The 13,180-nt window shown below is 34.4% G+C and overlaps 1 protein-coding gene and 1 pseudogene across 4 annotated transcripts in view; both read left to right on the top strand.

Moving 5' to 3' along the window:
- The window catches only part of MAP4K3 (mitogen-activated protein kinase kinase kinase kinase 3), a 123,553-nt gene that overhangs the window by 90,552 nt on the left and 19,821 nt on the right, over positions 1-13,180 (top strand). For 3 of the 4 annotated variants that reach the window (XM_087823500.1, XM_087823503.1, XM_087823504.1), the window contains 7 exons: positions 71-124; positions 2,874-2,916; positions 4,533-4,689; positions 5,493-5,605; positions 8,286-8,327; positions 9,728-9,812; positions 12,162-12,241. In XM_087823500.1, the coding sequence (XP_087679626.1) occupies positions 71-124; positions 2,874-2,916; positions 4,533-4,689; positions 5,493-5,605; positions 8,286-8,327; positions 9,728-9,812; positions 12,162-12,241 (574 nt within the window). The remainder of the gene's footprint in view (positions 1-70; positions 125-2,873; positions 2,917-4,532; positions 4,690-5,492; positions 5,606-8,285; positions 8,328-9,727; positions 9,813-12,161; positions 12,242-13,180) is intronic. The other variant, XM_087823501.1, reaches the window with a different exon arrangement.
- On the top strand, positions 9,820-10,784 carry LOC107541798 (single-stranded DNA-binding protein, mitochondrial pseudogene; annotated as a pseudogene).

Raw genomic sequence — 13,180 nt, 5'->3', positions numbered from 1 at the left:
TAAATTTCTTCTTAAGCTGTTTTGGTAAAGTTCACGTAGTAACAATGGAATTATCCTTCTTTATCTTTAGAGGGCATGTGGCACATTTAGAAGATGATGAAGGGGATGATGATGAATCGAAACAGTACGTTCTGTTTTGGTTTTTAGTAAAAGAAAAAGTGTCATGTGATCTGATTTCATAAGTCTGACAATTTAACATCGACAGTAATTTTAATATCATTAGTAATATAGTATCATGGGTTCTAGCACAGTTTCTTTCCCTTTTTCTGTTCTAGTTGTATTAGCTTCATCATCATTAACAAAATATCATAGACTGGTGGCTTAAACAACGATGTATTTCTCACAGTCCTGGAGGCTGGGAAGTTTAAGCTAAAGCCCCTGGTCAGTTTACTTCCTGACGAGAGCTCTCTTCCAGAATTGCAGACGCTGCCTCCTCACTATGTCGTCAGATGACTTTCCTCCATGTGTGCATGCAGAGAGAGAAGTTTCTCTCTTCTTACAAAGCTACTAATCCCGTTCGATTAGGGCTTTACTCTTAAGATCGCAGTTAACCTTCATCACCTCCCAAAAGCACTATCTCCAGAGTTAGGACCTCAACATACAATTTTGAGGAGGCACAATTCAGTTCGTCGTGTTATGCCTCTCACCCCCCTAAATTTATGTCCTTAACACATGTAAAATATAGTCATTCTATCCCAGTGGCTCTAAAAGTCTTAGCTCTTTCCAGCATCAACTCTAAAGTCAAAGACAATCTAAATATAATAGATCAATTCGATTTAGATCTAATCTATGCATCACCTTCAGAATTATTTTTCCCCTCTTAAAGAATAGGGCATATTCGGATACCTCTGTCATCCCATCCTATGAAATCCAAGGAGTTTGAAGCCTTTTATTTTTGTCTCATCTCCATCCCCTTCAGTTCAAACTGCCAGTGTTTGTGCTGGTAGAATCCCATAAATTCCTTATTGAGTGATAGTCCAGCCACCTTGGTGCTCTCTTCAGAACATGCTTTCTCATGCCATCCATTGCTGAGCTAATATGAAGAGGCTGAGAATTTTTCAAATTTCAAGTTCTGGTTTCTCTTTGCTTAACATTTTTTCTTCAGTTCATCTTTTTCATTTCATTTTATTATAAGCAGTCAGAAAGAATCTAGCCACTTCTTCAGCACTTTGCTTAGAAATCTCAGCTAAATATCCAGTTTTATCACTTGCAAGTTTTAACTTCCACAAAACACTGGAACACAATTCAGCTTGGTTCTCTGACTCGATATGATAAGGATCACTTTTCCTCCAGTTTCCAGAAACATGGTCATCATTTCCATTGAAGACCTTACCAGAGTGATCTTTAATGTCCCTACTCCCAGCATCCTATTGATGATTATTTATGTATTCTCTTAGAAGATGGAAATTTTCTCACCAGCTCTACTCTTTTCTTTCTTTGACCTCTAACCAGAATCACTCTTAACATTCATGTTTCTAGCATGAACTCTCAGTTTCTATCCGTTACCCAATTTCAAAACTGCCTCCACATTTTTAGGTAGATGTTACAACAGCACCCCACTTTTTGGTGCCGAAATCAGTCTTAGCTCAAGCTGCCATAACAAAATAATAGATACTGAATGATTTGAACAACAGAAATTTGTCACAGTTCTGGAGGATAAATGTTCAAAATAAGGTACCCAACTGCCTCATTTCCTGGTGAGGGGCCCTTTTCCTGGCTACCTTCTTGCTGTGTCTTTATATGACCTTTTCCAGCATATGCAGAGAGAGAGAGAGATCTCTTTCTATTCTTATAAAGGCCACCAATACTATTGGATCAGTACCCCACCCTGTGACCTCATCTAACCATAATTATCTCTTAGAAGCCCTATATCCAAATTCAATCACATTGGGGGTTTAGGACTTAAACATGAATTTTGGGTGGACACAGTTCAGTCTGTAGCACTAGATGATAAGAAAGAACTTTGAAAAAAACTAACAATGATAGTAAATACATCTTGTAGCTTAATATTATAGTCAATAATTGGTAGCTGCTATAATTATTACTACAACTACAAAGAGGCTTATTTTATGGTTGATTAAATGTCATCTGATGTATAGCAAATAAATACTTTGGATTAAACATAATATTTTTAAAGGGGTAATATTTTTACTTATGTAAGCATTGATATTTAGTTCTTTTACATTTTTCTTTTTTCTTTTTTTAAGAAAGATACAGTTACACGATAGAGTAACAAGAACACCTGCGTCTTTGGAGGTGTAGGTTTTCCTTCCTCACTGCTCTGACTCACTACTCTCTGTCGCTTAACCTCTGTGGGCCTCGTTTCCCTCATCAGAATTTATGCTCTGTCATCTTTTAAGTTTTGTAAACTTCTTAAAAACTAAAATCCTGAATTGTAATGAACCTTAGCTTCACTCAAATCAATTCTGTCTATAATTTCATAGAGTATGTATATTTTTATGAGGTTCATCAGAGATATTTCATATCTAACGGTAAAAATATATATTGCTTTGTGATATATTTTATACTATATCATTTTGCTGTTTTTCCCTAAACCAATTGTTATTTATGTTTTTACATTAATTACCTTTCAATTGATATAAATTGTAATTGTAGTTATCTTTTCCAGTTTTAATTACTGTACAGTACTTGAAACCAAGAAGGCATATCTACTCAGTTACTTCTGAATAATACTTCATTCAGCATAACTTGAATATTTAACAAAATATTTTAGAAAACGCCTGCAGTCTTAGAAAAAAGGAACTTGTTTATGCAAGTTTTTCTTCCATAACTTTTAAAAATTAATTATATTTTAGTAATGATTTTTTTTATAAAATAAAGAGTTCTGATTCTAAACTTTTATGTTTTTATAGTTCAACTTTGAAAGCAAAAGTTCCACCTCCTTTGCCACCAAAGGTAGGCAGATTTGTTTTTCAGTTTGAATTTCTGTGTGTGCGATTGTTTAATACTGTATTAATAGTTACTCTGTAGCTTATTTTCCCTTGGGATCCACAAAGAAACATCCTGAAGAAGTTACTAGTGATGATTTAAGTAGATAATTGTGATTATTATTGTTTGTCTTTTTTAATTATCTAACTTGCCATTTATTGTTTATTCTGAATAATAAGTTCTAGAAATCTGTACATGAAAATAATTATATTAATGGGTTAACTTGTGTTAGAAAAATTACATTTTTTATGTGTGTTTTTTTCTTATTGATATCAGAGAGAAGAAGGGAGAGGGGGAGAAAGATAAGAAACATAAATGATAAGAGAGAGTCATTGATCGGCTGCCTCCTGCATGCCCCATACTGGGGATCGAGCCTGCAACCTGGGCATGAGCCCTGACTGGGAATCGAACCGCGATCTCCTGGATTATAGGTCAATGCTCAACTGCTGAGCCATGCCGGCCGGGCAAATTACATTTTTAAATAAAATTTTGTTCCTCAAAATCAACAGTCTATTAATAACTGGTGTCTTGGATTTATCATCAAAGATATTTAATTTTCAGAAGGTACTTTTAAATTAAAAGGTCAGTAATTTTCAATTTTTTTTTTTTTAGTCAGTGACATCCTTTTGTCAAACAAAAGCATCATAAAATAATAGAATTATTCCAACAGATGAGTGTTTTTTTAAGGTAAAAGGAGTTAATATAGGTAATGGTAATATAAATTTATTATTATAAGCTTATGCATAGCAAATTTTAATTATAAAATGCACTGTTTATAAAAATGAACTGTTTGTTATAAGGTTTATTGAAATCAGGGATTATGTATGAGAATTGGAGTCCGACCAGTCTTGGCATCCAATATATTACTGTATTTTTCATTTTATACTTTTGAGAAAAAGGTGATTTGCACAGATAAATAATATTGTACTTACTTGTTTAGTATTATATTAGCAAAAGTATAGAGATCTGAATTTCAAAGAGATAAGTGCTGAGCAGTCTTCCTAGTAAGGGACACACTTGTAAGAATTTACAAATTCTCCAAACCTCCTGCTGACTGGAGGCTTTACAGCTGTCTGAACAGAAAGTTTCTCAGGCATCTTCTGTTAGTATTTTCCACAATGATAAAATTTTAATTGTTATCTTCTCCTGCCCCTAGTCTGAAAGTTTAAGCATTAACATAAAAGACATTGAGTCATCTATGAGACAGCTTAGATTAGCCTTGTAAGGAGCTGAACTTCAATTAGCCTGAATGCTTAAAATAAAAAGACTCATTTAAATTGGAGATAAGAAAGACCAGAATATTTTTATTTGGCAAGTCTTAAGTGGGAAGGCTTGTGAGGAATTCTTAGAAAGAGGCCTCATTTTTTCCTGAGAAAACATTTTAATGTATCATTTTAGAATGTGTACTCAGATAATATGAATCAGATAGTTGAAGAACCTTAAAACTCTCCTAGTATACACAGTTTAAAAGCCTCTGGTATATACTAATATTTACTTCAGGAAAAATACTTAATTTTTTATGTTTAATGAAACATGAATAATTTCATGTTTAATCATTGATCTCCTTTTCTGTATTATTTCAGCCTAAGTCGATATTCATACCCCAGGAACCTCATTCTACTGAGGATAACCAGGGGACAATCAAGAGATGCCCTTTGTCGGAGAGCCCAGCTAAACCTTCCCAGGTCCCACCTAGACCGCCGCCTCCCAGGTTACCTCCACAGAAGCCTGTTGCTTTAGGTAAGGGGGGGGGGGGGGGACAGGTTTTCATACTGTGTGAACAAAAATGTAGGGAATCTGTCTTTTAAGAGATTATTTGAAATGCCTTTGAGGAAGGAGGAAGGACAGCAATGGCTGTAGAGATGATTTCTCCTTTTTGCCTTGTGGTTTGAAGTGTTTTATGACAGGGTTACCTGTGGCCTAGTTTGGGATACTTTGCCCCTTTTGTCTCATTTTGTATGTAGCCCTCCCTCCTTTGGAGTCTTGTTTATGTCCAGTTCATCATTTATATGTAGTTTGGCAACAAAAGAAATTAAATTTTGAACAAACAAGGAGAATGTGTTTTGGTTCCAGACTACGTGTGTTTTAGGAAAAGGGGAACTTTGGCCAACTCCTTTGTTTATTTTATTTAATCATTAAAAAAAATAATGGTCAATAGTTGCTGGGTATTTGCCTCTAAGTTAATAACAGAGTATGCTGTTTTAATACTGTTAAGTTTCTTGTTTATTACGCAAAAGAAGCAATTAAAAAAAGAACAATGGAAGTTTTTTTGGTAACATATTCTAAATTGCTCCTTTCCTGAAACTAGTTATGTTTTCAGTGTTTCTTTTTTGTTTTCTTAACACAAATGTATGTATTTAGGTAGAACCTGAATTTAAATTAGAAGAGCATATACGTAAGAATTTTTTCTTCAGTACTAAACGCTCTGATTGGGTGATCCCAGATGCAGGCAGACACTGTCACAGATACTTTGCTGCCCTACTTGATAATTTTCTGAGTGAAAATGAGTCCTTTTGTGAATGTATTTAAACATCTTATTGAAGGAAATGGAACGGGCTCCTTCCAGTTAAATGGTGAACGAGATGGGTCATTATATCAACATCAGAATGAACATAGAGGAACAGACCTTTCAAGGAAAGAAAAGAAAGATGTACCAGTAGGTATTTATATTCATAAAGTCTGCTTGTATTTGTTTTCTTTTTCACTGTTAGTTTTGCGATAATAATTAGTGAACTATAGCAACTGCATATTTTATAATTAGTTATATTGGTACTTTTGTGTATTAATTGTAATAATATGGATTGTTTAAATCCTTTTAAAAATGTATCTGTGCTATGGTAAACTTGAATGATGGCTTTCTGTTCGAATTACTTAGGCCAATTTGTGACCTGTATGCAAGTAAACAGTCTAATTCTTGTGCTTGTTCAGACAATAACTATTATTATTCTCATTGATTCTTAAAAGTTCCTTTTACAATGTCAAGAAGTTTAGGAAACAAGGACATGGACAGATGAGGAAAACTATAATTTCTATGCTAGGATAAATTCTAACTGTAGATTATGTAATTTGTGATATTACTACTCTCAGGATAGTTAACAAGGAAGAAAAATTAAGATTATTTTCTAGTAGAGATCACTTAAGAAAAATGAAATTAGCCATAGCAACTTCTGTTATAAATGTTAAGTAAAACACGTGATATAACTATTAAAACATAAATAGTACTTACCAGGGAGATTAAAAGTATTTTATATTTGTAAAGAATTTACTCTTGTTCATCAGAAGACATTTGTCGTCATAGAACTTAAAACAACAAAAATCCTTAAAATTCCCAGTTTAGCACATGCCAATGAGATCATGAGATGAGGATATTTTTGAAGTTTTTGTGTATACTAATATTTGTTGTTTTATAGAAATTTATAGTACCTTTAATATATGTTTATGTGCATATAGCTGTGGTTTTGCACAGTAAGCATTGTTAAAGGCTTTATACTGTATCTGTTCAACTATTAAGATTTCACATAGAATATTGTTTTTATAATTCAATTAAGGCGTTTGACTGGGGTTATCCATTGTAATTTGTGAAATTTATTGCATTTTTAACAAAAGTGTAAAATGTCCTTCAGAAATGGGTTTTATGAATTCTTTTCAGCTGAGCAGTGCGTTTTTGCTTTCATCAGTTTAAATTTTACCAGCCCTGCTAATGTAGTACAAAAATGCAGCTTAATGACTCTGCAACAGTATAATAACTTTTGAGAGATGTATATATTTTATTATGTGTGCATTTTTAACTTACTTTTTCTGTTACTTTATTTCATTTAGTATAAGGAACTACTAGTTAAACTAACAGTCTTAATAATTCTGAAGTAAATATTCCATGGTATCTAGGATAAACTATCTATGGTATACTGAAACATGATTACCATTTATGTAGCTTCTTGGTTATTTACAGCCAGTTTTGTTAGTACTTAAATCTAAGTTATAACATTCAGAGCTCCCTAATTAAAAATAATGTTTCACTAAAATAGATGATGGAAGATAATTTAAGAACATAAATATAAAAATAAGTACATAAAGTATTTGCCAAATGGAAAAAAATGTCAGAAATTGGTGGCAATCACAGTCTGTGCATTCTCATAAACAGATCTGCAAAGTAAAATTTTATATAGTCAATTTCAAAAGTGTAATAATTACTTGTATACATGGTGCTAAACAGAATATTTGTATGAAATCAATTAACAGTAGCTTTTTAGTTAATTTTGTATTTTTGCTCTTTTTGTAATTATCAGTATCCTCTGACCAGTGTTTAATATATTTGAGTAAATCAAAATTTAAAACTTCAATTGATAAAACACATTATAAACAAGGTGAAGATAATCTATAGACTAGGAGAGCACACTTGTAAGATATATATATTAGATACAGTATTTAAATCTAGATTATATAAAGAACTCCAGCAAATAGATAAGAAAAAGGTAACTTAGTAAAAAAATATGAAAAAACAATTTACAGAAGAGCAAATACAGAGAGCCAGTAAATTTTTAAAAAAACTTCTCAACCTTTCTATCAACTAGAGACACGCAAATTAATGAAAAACACATGAGAAAACAATTTTTACTAATCAGTTTGATAACAAATGTTAAGTGTCTATGAGACTATAAGGAGCTGGGACTCTCACACATTACTGGTGAGTGTGATATGATGTGGGCACTCTGACAGTGTGGCAGTCAGTATCCACTAAAATGTTCCCTTAGTTTCACTTCTTACAGTATACCCTAAAAAAGTTCACACATTACATAGTAAGGTATATGCAAGGGTGACCATTTCCACATTGTTGTTATAGTAAAGAATTGAAAGTAACCTAAATATTCAGTAACAATTAGGGAATAGCTAAATTATGTTATAGTCGTACTATGCTGCAGTTAAAACAAATGGGCCAGATCTATGTAATGATATGAAATGCTGTCCAAGACCCAATATTAAGGCAAAGAACAAGTTGTGCAATAGTGCGTAACTATTACATTCCTAAACACACACAAAAACAGTATTTTCTGTGGGGACATTTACATGAATATACACAAAGTCTGGAAGGATGCACAAATACGTGAGTACATGTAATTGCCTAGAGAAAGGTTTGGAGGACAGACACTAAACCGGTTTTTTGAGGCATAGATACTAGGAATAAGACTGGAAGATTTATAGGAAACGTCATTCAGCCTTATCTACAGTGTTTTGTTTTACAAAAAAAAAATGTATTCATATATTCTATTCTAATATATGTGTTTGTTATACCAAACAGCAACAAAAGAGGTGTAATCATGCATGTGTTCTTTTTCTAGAAGCCTATTAGTAACGGTCTACCCCCAACACCTAAAGTGCATGTAAGTATAAATATCAAATAGGTGAAGTTTTCAAACTAAATACAATGGCAGATAATTGCTTGTATGTGTACTTTTGGTTAGACTGGTTGCCTATTTGAAAAAACTTCCATAATTACGGAAAAAATCTTTAAGATTGGTAATTTAAATATTAATTGGTTGTGTCTGAAAAGTAGTTTTCAAGATAAAATTACATGTTTTAAAGCTCCTTTATACCAAAATGTATTAATATCTTCCTTGCAGATATTGTTGAAGAAATGTGAGAAAGGCACATGGCTGTAATAGGAAGTACAGAATGTAGATGTGACACATTTTTTCCAACATGTTTTCAATGATCAAAACATAGAATTTTAGAGTAAAACTCAGACCCAAAGGCCTTAGTCACCCATATCACAAAACTTCGCCTAACTGTAACGAGACCCTACAACTAGACCTTAGATGTCCTACAGTACAGTTTTTTGTGGGTTTGTTTGTTTGCTTTAGACAATGCTGTCTGTCCTAAGATTAAAATTATATTAACTCAGTGTATTTTAGGTTTGTATAGATAGAACTACATTTTCACTGCTACAAAGCTATAATCAAAACCTGTGTAACACTAGTTTAGATGTCCATAGTTTTTCTAGTTTTTAACCTCCCAACTATACCTTTTTTAGCCTTTATACTTTTTAATTAGTATAAAGATCTAAATAAATATGTAAGTTTTGAGTTTAAAGAGCTCCCAAGTCTAGCGAGGTATGTCTGCAATAGGACGAACTTTCCTGTTTGGCTACAAGATAAAACTGTTATGTCAGGTGTGCAGTTCTTGGGGGAGCTGATAAACAGAGACACCAGATAGGACCAAATCAGCTTAAGGCTGAAACTAGTTTGTTTCATACCTCATTTTATCATTGCGATTTTTAGGGGTTTTAGCAGTACTTTACATACAACTTTTGGTAGCTATCTTAAAGGGTAATTGAATATCAACATCAAAGAAATCTTCCAGAGAAAATAATCAGATTGCTCAATTTTTTTAAAAAAGTGAGTCTGTATGTTCTGAGATTGAAGTGCATATATGAATTTTGAAATCAGTCATACCTCTTTTACTTTGTAATATTAAATTCAATGATTTTAGGCTCACAGACCAAATAAGAAAATTTTTCACCTTTGTAGAGATTGATTTCCTTCTTACCAGGGAGTATTATATTGTTCTTGATGTGGGACATAGAAACAATATTTCTGTAAACAAATTATTGTGCAGAATTGGTTGCTATTACTGCTTTGTTTGAGAAGATAAAAATAACTCTTTCAAGTAAAATCGGGTATCAGTTCACAACAACTGTTGTGCCTACAGCCTTTGTGGTACCACTGTAAGGCAAATGACTATGGCTCCGGTATATTAATTTTGTTACTTTTCATTTTTCCAGATGGGTGCTTGTTTTTCAAAGGTTTTTAATGGGTGCCCCTTGAAAATTCACTGTGCAACGTCGTGGATAAACCCAGATACCAGAGGTACGACTGTATGTTTTTATCTGTTATCTTTATAATTGCTTTTTAAACTGAGGCCATGAAAGCATTTTATTTTTTTAATTTATTTTTATTTATTTTCTGAATCTCTCTCCCTCTTCCTTCTTCTCTCTCTAAAAATTAATAAAAAATCTTAAAAAACATTTTTACTGTGTAGTCACCATGTCAGTATAGTGAAACCATGCACACTCTGCCACCCTAATTTCCTCCAGAAAAGTTTCTTTTTTTCTGCAACACAATCATTCAATATCTGTGCTTCAGACATAGCCATTGCTAAAGGAATTTAACTACCAAGGATTCAGGATGTCTTTAGAGGATCTCTCACCTTAAAAGGGGTCATAATAAGAGTACTTGTTGGGGGCTGGAACTTCAGGAGGAGACTACAGATTAGATTGTAGAAAAAGGAGAAGCGATGTTTCGAAGACCTGTGTTACAGGTGCTTCATAAATTTGTAAGACATGAGTCTGAAGTAGTAAGCAGCTTGGTTCTTGAAAGATCTCTGAATTGTGTGCAGTTACTCGGGCGAGTGGGTCAAGACCCTGTCATGAGACAGGTGGAAGGGAAAAACCCAGTCACAATATTTTCTCTAGCGACAAATGAGATATGGAAATCAGGAGAGACATACCAAATGGGTGATGTCAGTCAAAAGACAACATGGCACAGAATTTCAGTATTCCGACCAGGCCTCAGAGACATGGCATATCAGTATGTGAAAAAGGGGTCTTGAATTTATGTGGAAGGGAAAGTAGACTATGGTGAATACATGGGTAAAAATAATGTGAGGCAACAAGCAACAGCAATCATAGCTGATAACATCATATTTCTGAGTGACCAGACAAAAGAGAAGGCGGAGAGCGCACTGTTCTTCTTTGGCCAGTGTTTGGTACAGTCTCATTTCCAAATCATGTATAGTCTTTATAGTTTCTAAGGACGATAATTAAAATATTATTTTAGATATTTAAAAAAAAAAAAGAATAGTTGTCATTAGGCACTGGCTAAGAACTTTATATATAGCCCAGCTGGTGTGGTTCAGTGGTTCAGTGTCAGCCTATGAACCAGGAGGTCATGGTTCAATTCCCAGTCAGGGCATATGCCTGGATTTCGGGCTCAGTCCCCAGTGGGGGGTGTGCAGGAGGCAGCCAGTCGGCAATTCTCTCTCATCATTGATGTTTCTATTTCCCTCTCCCTCTCTCTCTCTGAAATTAATGAAAACATTTTAGAAAAAGACTTTATATATATCTGTACCTTAATAACTATATAAGATATGTAGAGAAAGAAACACACACACACACACACACACACGTATTCTTTCTAACCCTTTTAAAAATCCAAGGTATAGGTACTTTCATTTCACAGGTAGGGAGAATGACACTCAGAGAGGGTCCCAGCCATTCATTGGTAGAGCTACACTTTGAAGTCAGTTCAGTTGTCTGACCACAGACTGCCTGCAGTCTACCAGAACTAACCCTAAACACTGGGCAGTGCAGGAGTGCTCATGGCATTCTGAGTTCTCCATACCTCAGTCTGGAGAAGTTCTTAACCTGTTCTTTTATGTTGTAAAAACCGATCAAACAGGACCATGGCCAAACATCTGCTATCTTCTAGAAGATGTTGAGTGCTCTAGCAAGTATCCAAGTTTTAGTTAACTTTCAATTTTAAATAGGCACAAGTCAGATCTTTTTTTTTTTTTTTTTAAATTCTCACCCAAGGATATTTTTTTCCATTGCTTTTTAGAGAAGGGAGAAAGAGAGAGAGAGAAACATAGATGTGAGAGGGACACATGATTGGTTGCCTCCCACAGACGCCCTGACTGGGGTTGAGCCTATAGCCGCAGTATGTGCCCTTGGCCAGAATAGAACCCAGGATCCTTTAGTTGGTGGGCTGACACTCTAACCACTGAACCAAACCGGCTTGGGCAGATCTTTTTTTTTATGTTAGTGCTTATAATAATAATAGCCCATTGCAAAATTTTTGAATCTGTATCAGCTGTTCTTAACTTACATTCTGTATGTCAGTTGTACATGATCCTCTCTTAAAGGAATTTTAGATTCTCTGCCAGTCCTTTGCACCCTCTGATGAGTGAGAAGCCTAGCATCCCACTCTTTAAAACATTTCTTACATAAAATTTCTTCACTGCTCTGAGGGTAATATTTGCATATAACTCAATTCATTAAGTTGCAGTGTCTAACAACTTATATGCATTAAAATAAAAAATATGTAATGCTTATAAATCAGTTATTTTTTGTATCTTAATGCATATTTAATTTTAGACTAAGTTTTTTTAAAGATATATATATATATATATAAATCAGTGAATAATTTTTGTCATTTCAGATCAGTACTTGATATTTGGTGCTGAAGAAGGGATTTATACCTTGAATCTTAATGAACTTCATGAAACATCAATGGAACAGGTATGATATTTTGTATTTTTTGTTATTAATTTTTAAGTTGTTATAAGTAGACATTAGACAAGAAATAATATTAATGTATGATTTGCTGCCTCTTTTATTCATAAAGCCTTCGTAAAGCACGTTCTATTTACCATGTACTGAAGACACATTCACAGAACTAGTCTTTACCCTGAGGAGCTCATGGTCTAATCAAGGAAACAGACACATAAACCAGTAACTGCATCACTCAGAGTTAGATGTAGTACAAGGTACAGGCCACAGAGGCAGAAGTCCCTGGCACCACCCTGGGGGAGATAAGGAGGAGAGACATTTGGAATGGCCCCTAAGTGACCATGAGTAGACAGTTTCGAGAGACAAAGGATAAATGCTACGGGGGGGGGGGGGGGGTGTGTGTGTTAGGCATGAGTGCCAGGTGAGTGCAGAGTAATATCGCTACACAGAGCTGGTGGGCAGGCAGGTGCCAGTCCTCAGAGCTTTGTCTGTCATGCTGACGATTAGTTCCATGTTTTAGAAAGTATCTACTTGCAGCATCCTTAGAGATGAGACTAGAGATTATGATTAAAGGGTAAAGAAGTGTTGTCAGGCGGAGAGGAGAGGACGGGGAAACACGGGGCGGGGAATTGTATGAGGACTCCCTTGATTGTCACGATCATGGGGGAAACTTTGGCATTTAGTACTCAGAGGTCAGAAACACTAAACAACCTGCAAAAATGCTAATAGTGATGATATTAAATGCTGATACCTGTGTAAAACTTGCATGTGCTAGGCACAGTTTTCAGATGCTTTACATATGTTCATTTATTTAATCTACACAACTCTCAGGTAGATACCAGTGTTATTCCCAATTCAGGTGAGAAATCTGAGGCACAGAAAGGATTAGTAACTTTTCAAAGATCCCACAGCTGTTAAGTGGCTGAACTGGGATATGAACCCAGGTCA

This window comes from Miniopterus natalensis, chromosome 13 (genome assembly GCF_054644295.1).
Source record: "Miniopterus natalensis isolate mMinNat1 chromosome 13, mMinNat1.hap1, whole genome shotgun sequence".
NCBI lineage: Eukaryota > Metazoa > Chordata > Mammalia > Chiroptera > Miniopteridae > Miniopterus > Miniopterus natalensis.
This window is presented reverse-complemented; position numbering and strand designations above follow the sequence as displayed.